Source organism: Bos mutus, chromosome 15, assembly GCF_027580195.1.
Source record: "Bos mutus isolate GX-2022 chromosome 15, NWIPB_WYAK_1.1, whole genome shotgun sequence".
Taxonomy (NCBI): Eukaryota; Metazoa; Chordata; class Mammalia; order Artiodactyla; family Bovidae; genus Bos; species Bos mutus.
In genome coordinates this window covers 32,272,229-32,290,889 of record NC_091631.1, presented here as the reverse complement: position 1 = coordinate 32,290,889, position 18,661 = coordinate 32,272,229, and the positions used below count along the sequence as shown (strand labels likewise).

At 38.6% G+C, this 18,661-nt stretch overlaps 1 protein-coding gene and 1 pseudogene across 1 annotated transcript; one reads left to right on the top strand and one right to left on the bottom strand.

Annotated features, from left to right (window-relative positions):
* Positions 1–3,185: 3,185 nt before the first annotated feature.
* LOC102280810 (olfactory receptor 52K1) lies at positions 3,186–4,109 on the top strand. Its single transcript, XM_005904045.2, has one exon. The coding sequence runs from the start codon at positions 3,186–3,188 to the stop codon at positions 4,107–4,109; it is 924 nt and encodes a 307-aa protein (XP_005904107.2).
* Positions 4,110–17,546: 13,437 nt separating this feature from the next.
* Positions 17,547–18,505, bottom strand: LOC102274460 (olfactory receptor 52D1-like; annotated as a pseudogene).
* Between the last annotated feature and the right edge of the window lie 156 nt (positions 18,506–18,661).

The window sequence follows — 18,661 nt, the reverse complement described above, 5'->3', positions numbered from 1 at the left end:
TCCCCTGCTCAAGAAGCTCAACTCTTGTATATCTTAGACTCCACAGGGAATCCATGCACACATGGGCCACTTTCTTGGCTCCTGGGAGCCTGTGATCCTAGAACTATTAATATAATTGAGGTTAGTTGAGAAGAAGTAGATTTGAATTATGACAAACCTGTTCTGATGATATAGGACAGATGGGGTGAAGGATAATACAACCACCTCAGCATCTTTTTCATTACTTAGAGTTGTGGAGCAAGAGGCCCTGGGTTTTTCATCAAGGCCAAAGGGATCAGAAAACAGAGTGATATTAAAATTCAATGACAGTGATATTAAAATTAATTTAAAATTAATGGTTTAGAATAGTAGGTGGTGAGAAAATGATTGAGTGATGATTAGTATCTTCTATAAATAAACATCCTCATTGAATTGACAAGATGTTATAAAATATTTTCATTACATCTCTCTCCTTATTTCTGTCAATTCATGGTTTGAATCAAAGCTGATATTCCTTGACCACTAGATCTTACTCCTCTAGGATTTTCCTTTTCTCCAAGAATTTAGACTTCCTATCTGATCATATCTCTAAGAAAGGCATGGCATTCAGTTGAGGTTCTCTAAGGATAAGTAATGCCACTGAAAAGAGGAGACATAACAGTAACTGCTCCTTGACCTGTTCAATCAAACTCCAGGGCGAAGAACCTACATCAGCATTTGGTATGTACAACAAACTCAAGAATAAGCCATGTTATCAAATCTATTTATCTGGGAGATAAGACTGAAGAAATTTAGGCTGTGCTGCAGAGAGCGGTACCTGGGAGGACAGAAATTGTGTAAGTATTACTTTCTTCTCAGATTCTGCAACAGGGATGCTACTTGCACATGAAGTCTAAGTATATATTATTATTGCTGAAGTGGAAGCAGGAGCTTTGTGATCCACTGAAGAAAAGTCAGTTCCTACAGTGGCAATGTGACAAAAAAAAAAAAAAAATTCTAAGCAAGTATGTATGGGCCTGCTCTTACTTTTTTTTTCTCACTTGTTTGCTATATCCCACTTTTTATATTTTTCTCTTTCTTCTCATCATTTATTTTCTCCTGTTTACTCAAAATTATTACTGGTGTTATTTTAAAATTCTTAATTCAAAGTTTTGTTATTTGATTTTATCATTTATATAACAAAAACAATGCAGACCAGGAATTTATTACAAATTTTAGAATTGGAATTATGCCATGCAGATGGCATGTTTTCATATCTTATAATCACATAAGGGGGTGTTGCTCTGAACTTGATTTAGTCTTTAAATGAAGAGCTATTCTGAAGAGGAAACTTAATTGCACAATAATGTATGTGTTTTGCCTACCCTTTACATGCTAATATCTACTTTCTAAACTTTTATTTGCTGAAGTAAAGCTATTATTCAAAGTAAATCTTAAACCATATGTATTAAGACAATTTACAGCTTCATTAGCAAATAATTTTAGATTTCCCTTATTGTCTTTTCTCTTATTCAATTTCAAATGAGAAAGCTCCTCAGTGGTTGCCAACTCCAAAACTGAGAGATATGTTTATTTCTGCCCCCATGCCATCTTCTAGGTGTTAGGACTTCTAGTCCTTTTTAGCTCCCTGGCCTACATTTGAATTAGGCAAACAGCATAGTTATGAGAAGTTATACATCTATATATTTCCTAACAGAAGTGAACTTATCTGCTTAATTATCTCTCTAGTCATCTTGGAATATGAGTGATAAAATATGCACTTATTATTTTGCAGGCTCTACTCCCTGTATTTTCAGCTGTTTTTCCTTGTTTTGATTTGTATCTCTCCATGGGCAAATGTGCTGCCACTGTTGCTCTTACATAGCTGGTGTCCTCAGAATTAACAGTGGTACTTGTCAGCACGACACAATTTAGCTATATATTGCTAAATTACAATACCTCCAGAACTCTGAAGTTTAAACTTATAAGATGGAAAGGATGGAGAAAAGAGGCAATGTTTGAAGGAGAAATGAGATATTGGTTGAAAGAGGATGGTTGAAACCTGGTTCAAAATAGTTACCTTCCATAGGAGGAAGGTGGCTCTTAATTTTAACATAATCTGAGGAGACAAATGCAGAATGTGTCCTAATTTAGAACCTTCTGCTATCACTTTTATAGTTCTCATTCTGTGGAAAAAGAGTCTAGACTATGTACAATTAAAATTATTCATCAAAGCATGCTAATTGATGTGGTACAGTGGACAGTCAAGTGAAATTTAGGACAGAGTCTTGTGTTCTCTTCATTCTGTAATGTCACTGCCATTTCAAAGGACAATTGACACTTGAATATGAGTTTAAACTGCACAAGTCCACTTGCACACTGTTCTTTTAAATAAATACATGTAATACTACTACATGATCCAGGGTTGGTTTCATGTACAGATGTGGAACTGAGGATACAGATGACTGACTAAGGGATTTGAGCATCTGAGGATTTTAGTATCCATGGTGGGTCCTGGCACCAATCCTCCATGCATACTGAGGGAACACTGTATTTCACAAATGAAAGTATTAGTCACTTCAGTCATGTCCAGCTCTTTGTGACCCCATGGACTAGAGCCCAGCAGGCTCCTCTGTCCATGGGATTTCCCAGGCAAGAATACTGGAGTGGGTTGTCATTTCCTTTTGCAGGAGATCTCCTGACCCAGGGATCAAACCCAGGTCTCTTGCATTGCAAGAGGATTCTTTCTCCATCTAATCCACCAAAGAAGGCCCATTTCACAAACAGTCTTGAACAAATTAATTTTCAAGAGGGTTAATACAGTTAAGGTTACCATCATCTGATTGTGAATTTACTTATGTTACAATTTTTCTTTATCTTACAGGTCCAGAGTGCTTCAGAACCAAGACTAAACATCTTATCTGTGAATCCTCTGACTCACAGAAATAGAATAAATATCTCTACCTTTTTGTTCATAAAATTGTTTGTTCATAAACCTTTTACTGCATTGATCACATGGGAAATTAATCATTGGTTTATATCAGTTTCTCCCCTATTAGAATGTTAATTTGAAATTAGGAATTAGGTCCTATTTATCATTTTATTTTTAGAGTATAAAACATTCTCAAGATTTATATTAATAAATGAAGTCATCAGTAAATAAATGGTCATATGAATATGAAAATATAGACATATTCTGCAACTGAACACAGCCCGTATTTTTCATCATGTCACTGCCAAACAACATCAGTTTTCATCCCAGTACCTTTCTTCTCATTGGCATTCCAGGGATGGAGGCCATCCACACTTGGATATCAATGCCCTTCTGCCTTGGAAATTTCTCCATTCTATTTATTATCAGAACAGACTCCAACCTGCATGAGCCCATGTACTTCTTCCTCTGTATGCTCTCTGTGGCCGACTTGATCCTTTCCACTACTGCTATGCCCAAAATCCTCAGCATTTTTTGGTTCCATGACAGGGAGATCTATTTTGAAGTCTGCCTTGTCCAAGTATTTCTCATTCACTCACTATGCAGCATGGCCTCAGGGTTTATCTTGGCCATGGCCTTTGACAGGTATGTGGCAATCTGCAATCCTCTGAGACATCCCATTATCCTGGCACACAGAGTCATCCAGAACTTGGGGCTGGTTACTATCTTCTGTGGAGTTGTGCTTTATACTCCTCAACCCTTCATGCTTTGGTGGCTTTCCTACTGCAGAGCTAATGTCATCCCTCACAACTACTGTGAATTTATGCCCCTGATCAAGCTGGCTTGTGCAGAGACCAGGATCTGCAGAACATACAGCCTAACTGCTGCCTTCTTCACTGGAGGTTTAGATCTCATATTAATCCTCTGTTCCTATGTTGTCATCCTTTTCACTGTCTTCCATCTTCCATCTGAGGCTGCTCAGCTCAAGACCATGGGCACTTGTGGATCCCATGTGTGTCTCATTTTGGTAGCCTATACTCCAGTATTTTTATCCTTCCTTACTCACAGGTTTGGGCACCACATGGCTCCTCATATTCACATCTTTGTGGCTAAAATCTTTGTCCTCATCCCACCCATGGTGAACCCAATGACCTATGGCATAAGAACCAAAAGGATCAGAGAATGTCCTCTCCAACTTTTGACTTCTCACAAACTCTAAAACAATCAGCTTTTATGGAACAAGTTTCTATGACTTATGGGAAAAAAAAAGATATTAACCTTCTTTCTAGAAGCCTGAATCTCTACATATTCTATTTGTAATATAAAGTATTAATTAGCATTGATTTAATGTCATTCTCAGGAAACTTGCTTAGAAGATGACTGACTTAGGTGATTTATTCTTAATGTATTTGCTTGATAATTCAATTTCTCCACTTTTCCGTGATCTTTTTCATTGTGTTTGCTTCCACAATACTATTCTATTGTTCCATATTATGAGCTTCAAGAGACACTGGTATGATTCATTATTTTGACTTTCACTAAGCTTAATTAATTGTCTATTTCTCCTAGACAATAAAACTGAAAATACTTTAAATCTAAAACCTCAGAAACTGGGATAGTTTTAGCTAAATATCTTTTGAGAAGACAGATGAAGAAACTATTCTCTCCAGATTACTTCCTGGAATTTTGTGTGGCATATTACTATTTCCTCAATCTACCTAGAATTCTTATAAGTTTTCTAAATAATATCTAGTCCAACAAAAACTTCTCCAGAAGACTTCATGAATCCAATACTGTCCTACCATTTTCCCTTTTGTTTCCTCAATTGGTTCAAACTGATTAAACTGATTCACTGAAAATATACATAGTTCTTTCTACCATTATTTTGTGATCTTGCATACTCTATTTACTCACAATATGTATTATAAAACAGAGACATTGTATTCTGGCATTTCTTTATAAGTCATTTTTCTAGTTACTCTTGACTGTGATATTGTTCATTCCTCTTTCTTTCCGAAGTTTAGTTGCAGACTAAACTTTTGTATGGAATATCATGCATTTATCATAGGTATATAACTCATTTGGGGCATACCAAATCATTACGGGTACCTAATACAGTATAATGCTTTTCTTTAAGATATACACTATTCCTGATAATGACCTAAGCAGTTTTGTCATGAGGCCATAGTAGCATATATTACCAAATTATTCAGTAACCCGAGTACCTCTCTGTTAGTAGTTCTTCAGAATCATGTTACTTATTCTCTTTAAATTTTGTTTTCTTCTTTCTGAGCTAGTGGGTTATCAGATATCAGGTCTACATGACCCCTTTCTGTTGACTGCCCTATGATTTCATATCTCTTCCCTCAATAGTAAAGTGTTAACTCTGTGCTCATATTTCTGGTTGTATAAACTTATTTTATTGTCATCCATTTCATATTATCTTGGTTAGTACAAAAATTACCTGAATATTCTAAATTCTAAGAGAAGCAAAAAATGTATCATTTAAGACAACTGGCTCTCAAATGATACTGCTCAGTTTTGAATCCAAAAACAACTACTTCCTAGCTACGTTGATTCTCATCAAGTTATATTATCTGGCTTTCTCCGTTCTGAATGGTAAAATGGAGATATCAATAGCAGTTACTTCAGAAAGTAATTCTAACATTTAAGAATATGCCTATAAGTTAAAGCCTGGACTTAAGAAACATTATCCAGCAAGAGTGCTTACTTTGGAATCCCAATGTTGTAAACTGGAAATAATTGGAACATTTGAGGTCTATTTTCACTAATTCTGATGATGTATGATAAAAACTTGCCAGCTGAATAGAAAAGAGGGAGATTCAGGAAATAGGAAGAGTCCAGTCAGAAAAGCTGATGAGTTCTTAGAATCATTATCATAGTTATGTTTGTACTGAGTTCAGGCAAGTCTTCTTAAGAAGAAACTAATGCTTTGGCTTATGGATCAACCCTCAGAGGCAAAGCTTTTTATGTGTGAGAATTATAATTAATATTGAAAAAATATATTTGATTATTTCTAGAGGGATGCCAGCACACATCCTGGAGTAGTGAGGAGCCCAGGCTACTAATCACACTGTGGTTCAGCCAGCTGCCTAATTAAAGAAGATTGAGTGAGTGAATGTACACTAAAAATCTACTACGGCCCAGATATGACCTCATGTGTTTAGGATGCAGAAACATACAAGACTGATATGAAACATACAGATTCCTTATATAACGTGTGTTTAGAGAGGAAGGGACATTTGGGAAGCTGTATGAACTATTTAATACACACAGTGAGCAAATACTTTTGTATTGTGAAAATCTGATATAAAAATATATGAGACATTCCAAGGGAACAGAAGTTAGGCTACTCTAGATGGAGTGATCACACTGTCTCTGAGAAGTAATCTGAAATATAATGAAAATATTTTCTGAAAATTTAGGGAAAGAAATTCATGCAAAGGGAAAGAGTAAGCAATATAAATAAACATTGGCACCCCACTCCAGAACTCTTGCCGGGAAAATCCCACGGATGGAGGAGCCTGGTGGGCTACAGTCCATGGGGTCGCTAAGAGTCGGACACGACTGAGCAACTTCACTTTCATTTTTCACTCTCATGCATTGGAGAAGGAAATGGCAACCCACTCCAGTGTTCTTGCCTGGAGAATCCCAGGGATGGGGGAGCCTGGTGGGCTGTTGTCTATAGGGTCACACAAAGTCGGACACGACTGAAGTGACTTAGCAGCAGCAGCAATCAACATGCTGGACAACTTGAAATTACACAACATATGTCAATTATAACTGAATAAATATAATCAAGAGCAAGAGAATAAGGCAATTTGTACATAGTTGTGATGCTGTGCTTTATAGTAAGAAACAAGCATTTATTTCTAGCCCCTGTTTCTGGCACAGAGCTTTTATTTATTTATTTATTTATTTATTTTGGGGTTGGCAAAAGAGTTTGTTCACTTTTATTTTTTTAATTAAATTTATTTAAATTAGAGGCTAATTACTTTACAAAATTGTATTGGTTTTGCCATACATCAACATGAATCTGCCACGGGTGTACACGTGTTCCAAATCTCTTAAAATTTCTTGAGAGGTGAGAGCAAGGAATGAGTCTTTTGTTACCTTAATGAGGTGACTTTTGGACCCAGCCTAAGGAGGGGGCTAGTTGCTAGTGAAGCCAACAATGTTATTAAAGAGATGTGACTTTCACTCCCTCTCCCTGCTACCCCCAGGGAGGGGAGACTGAAGTCTCATAAAGACATTAAAAAAAAAAAAAGGTTCAGAGAGCTTCTGGGTTGGTGAACATGCCTGCAAAGGATGTGGAAGATCCCTACCCTTTCTGGATACCTTGTCCTAGGACTCTCTTCTATCTGACTGTTCTTGAGCCATTCTTATTATCTTTTAATAATAAACTGGTAACCGAGTTAAGTAAAATAATTCTCTGAATTCTATGAGCTGCTCTAGAAAATTAATCCATCCCAAGGAGGGGTCATTGGAACTGCCAATGTACAGCTGATCAGCCAGAAGCCCAGATGATACCTTGGTTTGCAGGGGGGCATGGTGGTAAGTCTTATAGGACTGAACCCGTGACTTGTGGGATTTGAAACTATCTCCAGGTAGATAGTGTCCAAATTTAGTTACTTTATAGGACACCCAGCTGGTGGTGTGTGGGGAAAACCTCTCTTCCCTCATCGTGGAATGGGATGCAAAACCGTGGAATGGGATGCAAAACCATAAGTCATGGTTTCATATAAGTAGTTAGTGGGAGAGTGATGACAACGTGACAAGATTCTCTCTGGATTTTCACCCCTGTTTTCCATTACTGACAGGAAACATCTATTTGAATCCATCATAGACTTCATGGACTGTAGCGTTCCAGGCACCTCTGTTCATGGAATTCTCCAGGCAAGAACACTGGAGCAGGTAGACATTCCCTTCTCCAGGGGATCCTCCCAACCGAGGGATGGAGCCAAGGTCTCCTGCATTGCAGGAGGATTCTTCATCATCTGAACTACCAGGGAAGATCATAGACTTCAGTATGATGGAAAACTGCATGCATTTCTTTACTTTGATGCTGCTGTTGCTGCTAAGTCGCTCCGGTCATATCCAACTCTATGCAACCCCATAGACCGCAGCCCACCAGGCTCCCCCATCCCTGGGATTCTCCAGGCAAGAAAACTGGAGTGGGTTGCCATTTCCTTCTCCAATGCATGAAAGTGAAAACTGAAAGTGAAGTCGCTCAGTCGTGTCTGACTTTCAGGGACCCCATGGACTGCAGCACACCAGGCTCCTCTGTCCATGGGACTCTCCAGGCAAGAGTACTTTCAGTTCAGTTCAGTTCCGTTGCTCAGTCGTGTCCAACTCAGTGACCCCATGAATCGCAGCACGCCAGGCCTCCCTGTCCATCACCAACTCCCAGAGTTCACTCAGACTCACGTCCATCGAGTCAGTGATGCCATCCAGCCATCTCATCCTCCGTGGTCCCCTTCTCCTCCTGCTCCCAATCCCTCCCAGCATCAGAGTCTTTTCCAATGAGTCAACTCTTCACATGAGGTGGCCAAAGTACTGGAGTTTCAGCTTTAGCATCATTCCTTCCAAAGAAATCCCAGGGCTGATCTCCTTCAGAATGGACTGGTTGGATCTCCTTGCAGTCCAAGGGACTCTCAAGAGTCTTCTCCAACACCACAGTTCAAAAGCATCAATTCTTCGGCGCTCAGCCTTCCTCACAGTCCAACTCTCACATCCATACATGACCACAGGAAAAACCATAGCCTTGACTAGACGGACCTTTGTTGGCAAAGTAATATCTCTGCTTTTGAACATACTATCTAGGTTGGTCATAACTTTCCTTCCAAGGAGTAAGCGTCTTTTAATTTCATGGCTGCAGTCACCATCTGCAGTGATTGTGGAGCCCAGAAAAATAAAGTCTGACACTGTTTGTACTGTTTCCCCATCTATTTCCGATGAAGTGGTGGGATTGGATGCCATGATCTTCATTTTCTGACTGTTGAGCTTTAAGCCAACTTTTTCACTCTCCACTTTCACTTTCATCAAGAGGCTTTTGAGTTCCTCTTCACTTTCTGCCATAAGAGTGGTGTCATCTGCATATCTGAGGTTATTGACAGTTCTCCCAGCAATCTTCATTCCAGCTTGTGTTTCTTCCAGTCCAGCGTTTCTCATGATGTACTCTGCATATAAGTTAAATAAGCAGGGTGACAATATACAGCCTTGACAAACTCCTTTTCCTATTTGGAACCAGTCTGTTGTTCCATGTCCAGTTCTAACTGTTGCTTCCTGACCTGCATACAGATTTCTCAAGAGGCAAGTCAGGTGGTCTGGTATTCCCATCTCTTTCAGGATTTTCCATATTTTATTGTGATCCACACAGTCAAAGGGTTTGGCATAGTCAATAAAGCAGAAATAGATGTTTTTCTGGAACTCTCTTGCTTTTCTCATGATCCAGCAGATGTTGGCAATTTGATCTCTGGTTCCTCTGCCTTTTCTAAGACCAGCTTGAACATCAGGAAGTTGACGGTTCACATATTGCTGAAGCCTGGCTTGGAGAATTTTGAGCATTACTTTACTAGCATGTGAGATGAGTGCAATTGTGTGGTAGCTTGAGCATTCTTTGCCATTGCCTTTCTTTGGAATTGGAATGAAAACTGACCTTTTCCAGTCCTGTGGCCACTGCTGAGTTTTCCAAGTTTGCTGGCATATTGAGTGCAGCATTTTCACAGCATCATCTTTCAGGATTTGAAATAGCTCACCTGGAATTCCATCACCTCCACTAGCTTTGTTCGTAGTGATGCTTTCTAAGGCCCACTTGACTTCACATTCCAGGATGTCTGGCTCTAGATGATTGATCACACCATTGTGATTATCTGGGTCATGAAGATCTGTTTTGTACAATTCTGTGTATTCTTGCCACTTCTTAATATCTTCTGCTTCTGTTAGGTCCATACCATTTCTGTACTTTATCGAGCCCATCTCTAATTTTCTTGAAGCGACTCTGTGAGACCCCATAGACGGCAGCCCACCAGGCTCCCCCATCCCTGGGATTCTCCAGGCAAGAACACTGGAGTGGGTTGCCATTTCCTTCTCCAATGCATGAGAGTGAAAAATGAAAGTGAAGTTGCTCAGTCGTGTCCGACTCTTAGCGACCCCATGGACTGTAACCCACCAGGCTCCTCCATCCATGGGATTCTCCAGGCAAGAACACTGGAGTGGGTTGCCATTTTCTTCTCCAATGCATGAAAGTGGAAAATGAAAGTGAAGTCGCTCAGTCGTGTCCGACTCTTAGCGACCCCATGGACTGTAACCCACCAGGCTCCTCCATCCATGGGATTTTCCAGGCAAGAGTACTGGAGTGGGGTGCCATTGCCTTCTCCGCTAGTCTCTTTAGGACAGTGCAATTAAACTAGATATTGAGTCTCTGTGATGAAATTATAGTGTACTTTTTTTTTTTCTTTTTAGCTCTTCAGTTTACTAAATATTGAGCTAATATGCTGGCTGTATAACAGTAAGAAATATACCAAATTTAATATAGCCATTAGTGTGTGTATATATATATATATATATATATTATGATAACTGGAACAGCACCACCCACCTTGAGGAGTTGAGGATTAAAAGCCTAGAACCAATCCCAGGAAATTTGGTGAGGAAAAAAAAAAATATTTAAAGATTTTATAAAGCTAACAATAATAATAATTCCCTCCCTGGAAATAAGCTAATTGTAAATTTGAAAGTTTGAGTCTTGGATGGACTATTTATGTTTGGGGACATTCTACATTATTTCACTGAACAAGGAGTTGATTCGATCTCAGTTTTGTTGTTTCTCTGTCCCCTATCCTTCAGAGTATTCCAGTACAACAAAGTCTCAATCTGGAGACTGTGTCCATGGTACCAAAAACCCTCCCGCCAAATCAACTGGAGTTCAGAAGGATGTTAGGAGAGATTTACTAACTTGTTCAAGAGTCCCTGCTGGCTAAATTGGGTTTTAGAAGTGCAGATACTTTTTGTTGCCAGCTGAGAAGGAGGAAAAACCAGTGGAAGTTGGTAGGATAGGGATAAGAAAGGAAAACTTTGTGACTGAGGGAAGGGGATAGGGAACTGGCTGTAAGAATGTGTTGGCATAAACTTTTAAATATAGTTGAGCAACTGCTGCCTTCATTCTTTCTAACATATTCTGATATAATCTGTGTGCAGTTCATATATCTGTTGACACTTTTGCTATTCTTTCTGTGCACCTGAACTCTTTACTGTCTTATATCCTGTCTATTTACTGATTTATCAAGCTTTATTTTCTTCATGTTTTCTTTCTCTTTCTCACTTTTACCTCTTCTTCAGTCCTTTCTAATCAAATTTAAAGGCTGGATAAATGCCCCATCCTAAGCCTATTTTTGGCACAGAGAGAGAAAGGTAGCTGAACTTACCTTAAACTATTCAGAAATTATCCTCACCAATTACAACCTAGTAAACACAAGCATATCACTTGTTTTCTTCCTTTAAGCAGAAGGTAGTCCTAATCATTCTAGAAAGGAGTAATCTCTAAATATGTAATGTATATGTCTGTGAAAATCTCTAAGGATAAGGGTAACAGATGCACTTCATTATGAATATTAAACACTCATCCAAACATTCATATGCAGTGAGGATCAGGATATAAAGCCTGTTGATTCCTGATGTAAGAATTAGCCAACAAGCTGAGATATGTCAGAACCAAGTTCGCTACAGCTTTCTGATTTATCATTCTCTTATCAACAGGTTCAGTTCAGTTCAGTTCAGTTTCATCGCTCAGTCGTGTCTGACTCTTTGCGACCCCATGAATTACAGCACGCCAGGCCTCCCTGTCCATCACCAACTCCCGGCGTTTACCCAAACTCATGTCCATCGAGTTAGTGATGCCATCCAGCCATCTCATCCTCTGTCGTCCCCTTCTCCTCCTGCTCCCAATCCCTCCCAGCATCAGGGTCTTTTCCAATGAGTCAACTCTTCACATGAGGTGGCCAAATAATTGGAGTTTCAGCTTCAGCATCATTCTTTCCAATGAACATCCAGAACTGATCTCCTTTAGGATGGACTGGTTGGATCTCTTTGCAGCCGAGGGACTCTCAAGAGTCTTCTCCAACACCACAGTTCAAAAGCATCAGTTCTTCAGTGCTCAGCCTTCTTCACAGTCCAACTCTCACATCCATACATGACCACAGGAAAAACCATAGCCTTGACTAGATGGACCTTTGTTGGCAAAGTAAGGTCTCTGCTTTTGAACATGCTGTCTAGGTTGGTCATAACTTTCCTTCCAAGGAGTAAGCATCTTTAAATTTCATGGCTGCAGTCACCATCTGCAGTGATTTTGGAGCCCAGGAAAATAAAGTCTGACACTGTTTCCACTGTTTCCCCATCTATTTCCCATGAAGTGATGGGGCCAGATGCCATGATCTTCGTTTTCTGAATGTTGAGCTTTAAGCCAACTTTTTCACTCTCCTCTTTCACCTTCGTCAAGAGGCTTTTGAGTTCCTCTTCACTTTCTGCATAAGGGTGGTGTCATCTGCATATCTGAGGTTATTGATAGTTCTCCCAGCAATCTTCATTCCAGCTTGTGCTTCTTCCAGCCCAGTGTTTTGCATGATGTACTCTGCATAGAAGTTAAATAAGCCAGGTGACAATATACAGCCTTGATGTATGTGTACTCCTTTTCCTATTTGGAACAGTCTGTTGTTCCATGTTCAGTTCTAACTGTTGCTTCCTGACCTGCATATAGGTTTCTCAAGAGGCAGGTCAGGTGGTCTGGTATTCCCATCTCTTTCAGGATTTTCCACAGTTTATTGTTATCCACACAGTCAAAGGCTTTGGCATAGTCAATAAAGCAGAGATAGGTGTTTTCCTGGAACTCTCTTCCTTCTTCCATGATCCCACAGATGTTGGCATTTGATGTCTGGTTCCTTTGCCTTTTCTGAAACCAGCTTGAACATCTGGAATTTGACGGTTCACGTATTGCTGAAGCCTGGCTTGGAGAATTTTAAGCATTACTTTTCTAGCATGTGAGATGAGTGCAGCTGTGCAGTAGCCTGAGCTTTCTTTGGCATTGCCTCTCTTCGGGATTGGAATGAAAACTGAACTTTTCCAGTCCTGTGGCCACTGCTGAGTTTTCCAAATTTGCTGGCATATTGAGTGTAGCACTTTCACAGCATCATGTTTCAGGATTTGAACAGGTTAACCAGTAACTAACTGTTTTTTTGCTGATCCATCTTAAGTTATGTAAATCTTGCAACCGCCAGCATGTAGGCATTTTAGCTTCATTTAATAGGTGAGAAATCTCAGACTTACAGAAGGGAAATTATTTAATCAAATTTACATGGCAATGACCAGCAGAACTTGACACTTCTTTCTAGTGCCTGCATCTAAATACTATGAGGTTTCCCACACACTAAACTCTCAATTAGCTGAATCTAAGTCATAGAAAAGAAATATGATTATAATATTCTTGTTCATCTCCTTCCCAAATTCCTTCAATTTAAAAGCCACTCCTTGCATACAGTCATCCATATTCAAATTAGGGATAGTTTTCTAGATAATTCTTGTTTGTTTCTTGAAATACTTCTTTTTTCCTCAATTGAGTAATTACTATTATCATTATTTTTACCTTTGACTAAATATCTTAACTCACATCTATTATCTTCTCTCTTAGGTGTAGGATTAAATTCTCCTTTCTAGAATGTTTTTTTAAAGTTATGTGTCAAAACTCAAGCTGCAATGAACCATTTTCCTTTTGTTTTTTGACCAGGCCCATGTGGGATCTTAGTTCCCCACCAGTGATCAAATTCACACCCCCTGCAGTGGAAGCTGGGACTCAACACTGGACCACTAGGAAACTCCTACCATATACCTTTTCAAAACACACATACACATGCATCCCCAGAAATACTGTTCTAATACATTTTATCTGTCTAATGTAGCTGTTCTGTACAGTGATTTGAAGTCTCATACAATTTTGAGGAAAGGGACAAAAATAAGTTCTAATTTTATAAGTGAGTGGACTACATCAAAGGAAAGCTACAATAGTAACACATGCCACTGTAGCTTTCCATATGAGCTCTTCCAGTCTTTTCATGTCATTAAGATGATAGCCTCCAGTGTAGAGTAAATCCACTTTCACAATGGTGATAATTCTCCTAATGTTGGTAATTCTTATTTCTACTGAGTATTTCAATGTACCAGACTATTTTTTATGTATAGATATAGAGACAGATATGGATATATAAATATACACTTTACCTACCTACTTTAGGTGTGTTGAAGAGAGAGAACAAGCTCTTGATTATAGTGTGTTTAGACTTGGAAATGGCAACCCACTCCAGGATCCTTGCCTGGAGAATTCCATGGACAAAAGAGCCTGGCAAGCTATAGGCCATAGGGTCACAAAGAGTCAAACATGACTGAGCAACTATTACTCAGTCATTAGACTTATTAAGGTGATATAGCATGGTGACAACTTAGTATAGTAAAAGATGACAGATTTTGTTCTAAGGAGTGATGTGTATAAATCAATTCATTTTACCTGACAATTCTCTGTTGTTTTATAAACCTGAAAATAAATATTTATGTGTATGTGTATAAATTTGTGTTTTTCTTGACAGTCATTCACAGGAAGACAGTTAAATGGCAATGCTCTATTTGCCTATAATCAGAACAAAAATGAGGAGGATATGTACATTCCATTCAAAAAGATACAGATTAAGAGAATAACCCTAAGAAGTTTTCTGTGACTTCATTAAGAAAACCCCAAATGCAAGGTTATTATTTTCTGTTACTGGAACCAGCAAGAAGAGAGAACAGGAGATGACTATGGCATTAGAAATGGTTTTGGGAGACAAACAGTAGTAAGAATACAGAGATCCAAAGTTGTCTACACTCTTACACTTTTCACATTCATGACATGTAAGTGTGCCCAGAATATACCACCCATTGTCAGAGAAGAAAATGGGATAATCTTAGGAACTGAGATGACTGAATATAGAACTGTTTAACTCAAACTGGACACTACTACCCCACACACACACACACACACACACACACACACACACACACACTGACTTGACCTAATCCATGGTGAACTTTATTTAACTATCTACTTGATAATCTCTGGAACTATTTTCTGACTTTCTAAACTCCTTAGCCTTGGCTAATTAACTATTTCCTACTCCTATCATAGCACTTGTCACATTGATTTCAGTGTGTAATATAATTCAATATAGTGTAATTGTTAAGAATGCAAATGCGGTACCAAACTTCCTACATTCAAATCCTGGTTCAACTTGTAACCATCTCTGTGATCACGGGAAAATGATATAACTTCTCTATTACTCAGTTTCCTTATTTGTAAAATGAGGATATTAAGGTGACAAACCATGTTTAGTTTACATGATAATTTAATGGGTTAACATATATAAAGAATTTAGGAAGGGCAATGAAAATGCAATTTCTATACAAGTATAATTAGATGTTATTACACCAAAAACAAATCTCCCTATGTTTCAATCAACCTTATCAAACAGCTGGAGCAAAATATTTCTACCCTACTCTTGATGTTTATATATTGTAAAGCCAGCCTTCCTCTATACCCTTCTCCTCTATGTACTAGGAAGAAGCAGTAGATTGGAAAATTTAGTAAGAATAAACTGAGTAAGTTTAATTAAGACAACTTTACCCCCCACCCCTTCCTGGAAGGGAGGCTTTCTAATAAAGTCAATGTTCTTTGGTGTTCCTTCATGTGATGAGCCCTCTTATTCTGATTAGGAATACACACTTAACTCTGGGGCTTAGTTAGAGTGATTCCTGACTCACAAACCAAATTAAGTCTTCAAAATGGTCTTTATCACTCTGGACAAGAATACTGGAGTAGGCTGCCATTCCCTTCTCCAGGGAATCTTCCTAACCAAGGGATCAAACTCGGGTCTCCTACATTGAAGGCATATTCTTTTCAATCTAAGCCACTAGGGAAGCCTCTTATCACTAAGACAGAAATTTTTGAACCCACCTTTTTAAAAAAAAATCGATCTTTTCAGGAATCACATGGGAAGGAAAGAATATATTTATTCTGTACACCTCTGAGCCCCTGAAACTTATTACAAACCTTACCTTATGGATCTCTCTACCTCACAATGAATTCTGGTCAAATATAAAATACTGGCTAAATGAATCTAAACTGAGGATGACTATGATGGATGGAATGAACAGCAAAGAAACTTCAGCCTTTGAGAAGCTGTTTTACAGAGATTTCAGTGAAATTTGGCTGTATACGGAAGGAATCACTGTGAGACTGTAGGAAAATTATGGCTTCAGAGCTCCACAGACCCCAAATCCTAGCTCCTCTACTCACCGGATTATTGAATATATCTTTGTTGAGCTGTTTCATACGGGTATTTACAATAATTAACTCTACAAAAATATTGTGAGGGTTAAGTAATTATGTATACAAACCATATAGTGAAGAGCTTGGGACCAAGCAAATGCTTAAATGTTGATCTCTTTATATCCTTAGGTTGAGTCAGGGTGAAGTACTTGACTAAAACATTTTTCCAAACATTTTCCCACTGGTCAACTAACTTCTCTGTGCCTTAATCTGCATAGCTGTAGCTCAATTTTAGCTACATCTAAGAATCACCTAAGAAATTTTAAATCATGGGTACTTGAACACTAACCCCACTATAGTTTTGCCTTCTGTAGGATTTCATTTAAACAGAATCATATAGTATGTAGCCTTTTATCATTTAGCTAAGGTCTATGAGAGTTATATATGCTAAACTATAAGACATCAAAGAAAGCAATAGAATTAATTGACAAAGAGAAAGTATTAAAAATTAATGACAATTTGGTCAACAGATTTTTTCAAAGGCATAATAAGTTCCAAAAGACTGAAGGATAATGACTTCAAAGGCTAATAAAATGTAATAACTGGAGGATAGAATTGTGTAGCTAAAAAAATCATTCAAGAAGGAGGATGAGGGACTTCTCTGGTGGTCCAGTGGCTAAGACTCCACGCTCCCAATACAAAGGGCCTTGGTTCAGTCCCTGGTTGGGGAACCAGATCCCGCATGCTCCAACTAAGACCCAGTAAGGCCAAACAAAAATAATAAAAAAAAAAAAAAAAAGATTGAGGATGAAATAAATAAATCTTCAAATGAACAGATAACAGAAAAGCTAGCACCAAAATAATCTCACTAAGTACTGTCAAGTATGTAATTAAGAAAAAAGGACATTTAATCAAGAAGAAAGGACTGAAGAAAAAATAGGAAAATTTCTAAATCTGATAGTGTCTAAAATGATAAACAAATAGATATATGATATATAGCTTTTATTTTTTGCCTCATATAATTCTCCACAGATTTTGTTCGTTTTCTGGGCTATTATAGGAAATAATATTTTAATACTTTGAAAGAGAGTTCTACTTGGTAATATATCTTCCTTAATGTAATGACTGTTATAACACAGAGTATACCATTGGATGAGTTACTTCCCACAGAAAAATCTAATCCCCTGACCATTAAGACAGGGTCTTCATGAAAAAAATAAAAACACAACTTTTAAGATAGAAAATATATTATTTGTTCATTTGTTCACATCACTCAACAACTAAGAGGATTTAGTCCAGAAATTTTGAAAACCTAAAAAATTTAAGAAACTTGTCCTGTATCTTCTTGGTCATTACCCCACAGATGATGTGGTTCAACATGTGTGAGTCTAGGAGATAAATGTCCACAGATACGTGGACATGGGGTGCCACATGATGCCCAAACCTGTGAGTTTAAAAAGAGAAGAAGGCTAGAGTATAGGACACTAAGATTACACAGACACGAGAGCCACAAGTACCCAAGGTCTTGAGTTGAGCATTCTTGGATGGGAGGTAGAAGACAGTGTAGAATATGAGGACATATGAACAAATGATCAATATGAACTCCACTCCCCCTGTAAGAAATGCAATAATGAAGCTATAGGCTCTACGGATTCTGGTCTCTGCAAAGGCAATCTTGATGAGGGCCATGAACTCACAATAGGTGTGGGAAATGATATTGGTCTCACAGTAGGGAAGACACCATAGAAGGAAAGGGTGAGGAAAGAGAAGTGCTGTGCCCCGGAATACAATTGCTAGACCCATCCCCCAAGTTACAGAATGGGTCAGAATAGCAGAGTGTCTTAATGGATTACAAATGGCTACATAGAGGTCAAAAGCCAAGGCCAGGAAGAAGCCAGACTCCATGGTGGAGCAAGAGTGAATCAGTAACACTTGGGTGAGGCAGGCTTCAAAACGAATCTCTCCATCATGGAACCAGAAGAGGCTGAGAATTTGGGCACAGCTGTAGTGCACACAGTAAGGTCAGCTACAGCCACCATGCAGAGGAAGAGGTACATTGGCTCATGGAGGCTGGAGTCTGTCTTGATGATAAACAGAAGAGAACAGTTTCCCAAGAGGGCAAAAAGGCAGCCCCAATGAAAGGGGATGGAGATCCACATGTGAGCAGCCTTCAACCCAGGAATGCCAATGAGAATGAAGGCTGATGGATGGACGTCAGTCTTATCATACACTGGCATAATCAGTGTCAGATATTTAGCTTTCTCTTCATGGATTTTCCTCTAAAGCAAACAAACAAAACCTTAAAAAACTTTGAAACTTCTGACAAACATGCCAAATATAGGGAATTGCAGGTAGTGGATTGCAGGTAATTACAACATTTGTAATTTATTTAGATAGAAAATTTT

Coding starts and splice junctions, on each gene's coding strand:
- LOC102280810 (XM_005904045.2), top strand. CDS start 3,186: ATGTCACTGCCAAACAACATCAGTTTTCATCCCAGTACCTTTCTTCTC.